At 29.0% G+C, this 6,660-nt stretch overlaps 1 protein-coding gene across 1 annotated transcript in view; it reads left to right on the top strand.

Annotated features, from left to right (window-relative positions):
• Positions 1-832: 832 nt before the first annotated feature.
• Positions 833-6,660, top strand: part of LOC111641376 — a gene marked incomplete at its 3' end in the record, with an annotated part of 8,333 nt that continues 2,505 nt past the window's right edge. The window contains exons 1-2 of the mRNA XM_023387533.1: positions 833-845; positions 2,477-4,246. Of these exons, the coding sequence (XP_023243301.1) occupies positions 833-845; positions 2,477-4,246 (1,783 nt within the window). The remainder of the gene's footprint in view (positions 846-2,476; positions 4,247-6,660) is intronic.

The raw sequence follows: 6,660 nt of genomic DNA, 5'->3' as shown, positions 1-6,660 counted from the left end.
CTCAGATGAGGTAGAATCCTCCTCCGAATTCTCATCCTCGGATGACGACTCATCGCTGCTATCACTAGGTTCCAGTGGAGAGCTAGGCCCTTCCGCTAGATTGTAATAGCACGTAGAGTCTTCTTCCTCCTCTCGAGGTGCGATTGCTCCAGCAGCAGCAGGTCTCTGATTTTTGGATGCCATCATCACCCACCGCTGTTGGCTGAGAAAACGGTCTCTAACTCTGGATGGGATATAGACCGTCTCAGGGACAACAGCCATGACTAGAGGGGTTCCTTTATTTTTATCATAATTCCTCACCCCTCTAATCATAGCTCTATATCCAGCAATCACACTTCTCTCGTCGGCCACCACAATATTCTCCATGCTATATTCAAGAAAAAATATTATATTATCCTCCTTAGAGGGTTTTGTGTTAGTTCTTATAGATTTAACAAAAAATAATCTTAAGATATTAGTAAAAGAAATGAATCAGCTCTCCAAGGTCAATGACTCTCACGCGAAAACAGCTGCGTCCTAGTTAGAAGACGCTCCCATGACCTAGTGAAAACAGCTGCGTCCCAGTTAGAAGACGTTCCCATGACTTAGATAATAACTCTTCGAAGACAGGACAAAGAAAACAAACTTTTCCTTATGACCTAACCCTGTCAATAAGCATTACTTTGAAAAGGATGTGCTCTAATTTTTGTTTCAACTGTCGCATCTAACAAGGTTTGTAGGTCAGTAGCTGAGGATAAAAGTGGGTGTATATTTTTCTTAAATCACTCATTGATTGACTACCAGAGAAAAACTCATCGATTTATCTAAGAAAACTTTTGCTAAAGGAAAAATCATGTCTGATCTTGGTAAGTAACTTTTATTTTAATAATAATAATAATACCTACCTTAATTTATATTATAATATTTTATAAACTAATTGTAGAATTTGATTTTGATTTCGAAAAAAAATAATAAGAAAAGAGGTCCCAAGCCTAAAACAGCCGAGGCTGGTGAAAACAAAAAAGACAAGATTTGATTTGGATCTAACGGCCGAGAAAAGTAAGCAGATAAAAATTCCTGACTTTAAAGTTAAGATTAGCGAATCCGAGAGAATCGAGATACAGGAATTTCAGTCGAATTTCTATGTATCTATCACAAAAACTAAAGGATCATATCCTCCTAATAAGTACAATATCAATGTAAAAAATTTTAGCAAGTACAAACAAGCATTCAACGCCATGGGACAGCATTTGGAGGAATATACCAAATTTTAATAGTATGGTACAGTCGACCCCCCTATAAGATATAGATACGTTCCATTCTTTAGGAACCCAATTTCTTACGAATTCTTCCAATCACAACCCGACACGTGTCAAGTTTATGGACTTAGGCTGTTTGAAAGATTTTCTTCCATAAAATTAATCGATTCTAGACTAATCCGACTCAACATTTCCAAAATATGTATATATTTTTTTGGGAATAATCCGTATAAACTATGCTATAAACAAAAATTTATAGGATTACTTACTGAGTGTGCACCGCCATTGCTAATGCTTGTTTTTGTCGCGGAGCATCCCTCCACGACAAAAACAAGCATTAGCAATGATGAAAGTTTTCTGATGACTTAGTTTTCTGCGAAAACTTCATTGAACTTCGGAGACATCATTAATATAAATAATTTTTATCGCCGTTGAATAAGAAATGTTTCTTTCACAAGAAATGTATAAAATAACAGTACTGTATTAGACTTACGGTACCTAATTTACATACTCTACAGACGATAGTTAGCGTAAAAATCTCTGTAGCGTGGCGCCACGCTAGACGCGGAAATTATATATTTAATTATAACAAAGTTACAATAAGTTAATATATAATTATATATACAGTACATAATTTATATATAATCAATATATAATTATATGTACAGTACCTAATTTATATATAATTTATATAATACTGTCCAGACAATAGAAATCTCTCCGTAGTTGGCGCTACGGATGGCGGGAAAGTAGTTCGGGTGCCCGATTACGTTTGAGGTAATTATAGGGGGTTTTTTACTGTTTTTTCGGATACCGGTTACAATTTTTTCGTAGTTTTATAGGAATCGTAATTATAGGGACCGTAATTATAGGGGGGGTCGAATGTCTAATGTTTTTTCTATACAAAATTATTGATTGTATAATGTTTTATAGTATGGTATTATGGTTTTATACAAAATTATTGATTGTATAATGTTTTATAGTATGGTATAACAGTTTTTAAAATTTGTGTGATGATATTCTAATTACGATTTTAATAATGGTTTTCACATTTGTATTAAGAAAAAAAGCTTTCAAAAAGTATGTCAGTAGTTATAGAGCATTTATCTCTAATTATACAGATCCTAGTATTTTATTTGAAAATATTAGACATACTATTTATAATATTTTGACTAATGATTTAATTTCGAGGATGAAATTTTTATTGAATCTAAAAATAAAATTTATAAAATATTCAGAAAATGAAAGTATTACGTATGAGGATGTGTTTTTCGCCAGTCGAGTAGAACATATTTTATCTCAGTATATGATTGATGAAAGGTTAACAAATGCTTTTGATACAATTTTAAACTTCATCGATCCGTTTATAAAAAACAGATTAGGGTGGATAATTAAGGAAATTATATTTTTAGATATTCATTTAGGAATTTATAAGGCTGAGAGTGGTGGATGTGGTAATATCATCCTACCAAAACATTTAATTAATAAGCGTTGTTTGTTGAATATTAAATGTAGTGATAATCAATGTTTTTTATACTGCATAATTGCTAGTTTGTATCCAAATACTAACAACAAAAATTCGATTTATTCGTACAGGAAATTTTTGAAATATTTAAATACAAATACCCTAAAATTTCCAGTAAATATTAAAAATATTCCATCATTTGAAAAAAATAATAGTTTAAAAATTCAAGTATTTGGATATGAAAAAAAAATAATTTATCCTATTTATATAAGTAAATATCAGTTCGAAAAAGAAATTAATTTGTTATTATATAAATCCCATTATTTTCTAATTAGAAATTTTAACAGACTATTGTCAGAAAAATCAGGAATACGAAAATTTTGTAAACGATGTCTTATAGGCTTTCAAAGAAGTCATACTTTAAACGAGCATGTGAAAATATGTTCTAATTATAAATATCAGAAAGTTTCTACCCCGACTGGAGAAAGAGCTGTTGCTAAATTTACTAATTACGAGAAGCAATTATATCACCCCATAGTAATTTATGCTGATTTTGAATCGATTCTAGAAGAAGTTGATGTAAACGCTGTAGATCTAAATTCTAGTTTCACTAAAACTATTCAGATTCATAAACCTATATGTTATTCTATCGTTATTATAGAAAATGATGATGATTTATTATATTCTAATTTTTATTGTGGTAAAGATGCTGTTAAGCATTTTTTATTTGATATCCAGAATCAATTAAAATTTTTATTAGATAAAATAAATAGTTATGTAGAAATGAATGTGGATACTATTCCCGATAATTACGAACATCGGTGTCATATATGTGAGGAGGGGTTTAATTATGATGATATCAGAGTAAGAGATCACGATCACTTAACAGGTGATTTTCGCGGAATAGCTCATAACCATTGTAATTTAAATTATAGATTCAAAAAATTTATTCCTATTATACTACATAATTTTACAGGTTATGACTCCCATCTGATTTTCAAAAATATTCCTCCTAAACTATTTTCGAGAATTCAGATTATCCCAGTTAATTCAGAAAAATTTACTACGTTTACTTTAGATCATTTCAAATTTATAGACAGTTTCCAATTTTTAAATTCTTCGCTAACTACTTTAACAGAAAATTTAAAAAATGCAAATTATAATTTTCCTATTTTTAATAAATTTTTCTATAATAACGAAAATAAAAATTTATTAAAAAGAAAAGGAATTTTCCCCTATTCTTATTTTAAAAACGAGGATATTTTATACGAGAAATGTTTACCCCCGAAAAAATATTTTTATAACGAATTATCTGGAGAAAATATTAGCGATGATGATTATGATCATGCAAAATTAGTTTGGAAAAAATTTTGTTGTAAAAATTTTAAAGATTATTTAAAATTATATCAATATGTTGACACTTTATTACTGGCCGATATATTCCAAAATTTTAGAAAATTAAGTTTAAAATATTATAATTTAGATCCGGTATATTTCATAACAGCTCCAGACTTAACATGTAATTGTGGATTAAAAATGACAAAAATTCAACTCAAATTATTTAAAGATATTAATATGTATCTCTTCATTGAAAAGGGGGTCACGGGGGAATCAGTTTAACGGGGAAGCGATTTGCCAGAGCGAATAATTCTCTAATTCCAAAAACCTATGATAAAAATCGTCATAACTATATTATTTTGATAGATGCTAATAATCTCTATGGATTTGTGATGAGTTCTTATTTACCTGTAAATAATTTCAGATGGTTATGCGAGGATAAGATAAATGCTTTAGACATTTGTAATATTCCTGATAGGAATACTATAGGCTATATTTTAGAAGTTGATTTAAATTATTCGCCAAATGTTCATTCTTGCCATAATGACCTACCATTAGCTTCTGATCACGCGAATATTCCATTTGATTTATAGTTATTATCAAATTATCAAAAATTGGTATTAACTAAATTAAATTTAAAATATAATAATACAGTAGAGCCTCAATTATCCGACCCCCGATTAACCGACACCTCGGTTAACCGACTGTCCTAGTTGGTAAATTTCAAATGTTCGCTAGTGATATGATAAGTTCGCTAGTTAGATGTGGCGCTACAATATTTGACTATGTCTTGGCTACTTTAATATTATTTTACGTGTTTTAGCTGGCAACACTCATTCGACCATGAAAGGGAGCCAGTATTTAAACAAGGCTTAATTTTCTAATTTTTACTGATACAATAGCGACGATTAATATTTAAAAAATTTTTGTTATTCTTAAGATTGATGAAAATTCAATGCGAAGTAGGTTAATAGCGATATACTAATATACTAATTACATGGAATATACGAGTACTACACTAATAATGGATTTTTTCATACTTTTCGGTTATCCGACTTTTCAATTATCCGACCAACCCCAGTTCCCAATTGGGTCGGATAATCGAGGCTGTACTGTAATAATAAAAATTAATTCCGACTTTGTTTGATAAACAAAATTATGTAATTCATTATAGAAATTTAAAATTTTATTTAGAAGAGGGTATTAACTAAAATTCATAGAGTGCTTGCATTTAATCAAGAACCATGGCTTAAGAATTATGTATTGTTTAATAATGAAAAACGGCAGGAATCAACGAATGATTTCGATAAAAGTTTCTTCAATTTAATGAACAACAGCTTTTTTGGTAAAACGTTTCAGAATGTACAAAAACATTTAAATTTGAAAACAGCTATGACTGTAAATCAATGTCGAAAGTATTTATCTCACTCAGCTCTCGAAAATTTACAAATTATTAATGATAATTTTACGATTTTTAAAATGAAAAAAATTAACTTATGTTTGGATAAACCGATTTATATAGGTTTTTGTGTATTAGAATTAAGTAAATTGCATATGTATCAAACATTTTATAAAATATTTAAAAATAAATATGGTGAAAATGTGAATTTGTTATATACAGATACCGATTCGCTAACGCTTCAAATTTATACGAATAATTTATATAACGACTTTAAATCATTTCCAGATATTTTTGATTTCAGCAACTACCCTAACACACATGAATTATTTGATGCAACAAATAAAAATAAGCTAGGATATTTTAAAGATGAGACAGCATCTAAACCTATAATAGAATTTTGTTCATTAAAACCGAAAATGTATTCGTATATTTTCGATAATCAAAATAAAAAAACAGCTAAAGGAATTAAAAAATCTGTTGTTAAAACATTTAACCACGAAAAATATAAAGAAGTTTTATTTAATACTGAGCTATTAAGACATCAGCAGTATGGTATTAAAAGTAAAAACCATATTGTAACAACATATCTTCAGAATAAAATATCACTCTCCCCGTTTTACGACAAAAAATTTATTTCTGATAATGGTATAGATGTGATATCGTTCGGACATTATACTTTTTATATTTAAATTCTTCCAGATTCTCTGATATCATCTCCCCCCCAATACGGTTACATATTATTGTACAAGAGGAAACGAAATTCAAAAACTTGTTTAATACATGGTGTTTCGAGTAAAACATATCGTTGTTTAAAACAAGCTGTAAATAAAGCTGGATTATTTAAATTACCAAATAATAAGAAATACTTTTGTAAATTTTTTGTATTGACTAACCAAATAACTATGATGTTATGTAATAATAATTTTATAAAATGTAGTTGTTCTAACTGTAATCGTACTTTTTAAAAATGTTGTAACCATGTTTATATATAATAAAACTATATCCTAATACAGAGTTTTTTTTATAGAATTCAAACACATTACACCACTCGAATGGGAAAAGTTTTCGAGTTTACCGATGGACGAAAATAATATCAAACGTTTTAAAAACTATATTAAATGGGGAATTATAAGCCAAAAAACTGATTTAAGCAGAGACTTCATTTCTGAATTTGCTGATAATTTAAACTGGGAGCTAATATGGAAAAATTATATATT

This window comes from Centruroides sculpturatus, unplaced genomic scaffold, assembly GCF_000671375.1.
Source record: "Centruroides sculpturatus isolate CEXI.00-Female unplaced genomic scaffold, Cexi_2.0 scaffold1181, whole genome shotgun sequence".
Taxonomy (NCBI): domain Eukaryota; kingdom Metazoa; phylum Arthropoda; class Arachnida; order Scorpiones; family Buthidae; genus Centruroides; species Centruroides sculpturatus.
The sequence above is the reverse complement of the archived record's forward strand: the minus strand, read 5'-3'. Positions and strand labels throughout refer to the sequence as shown.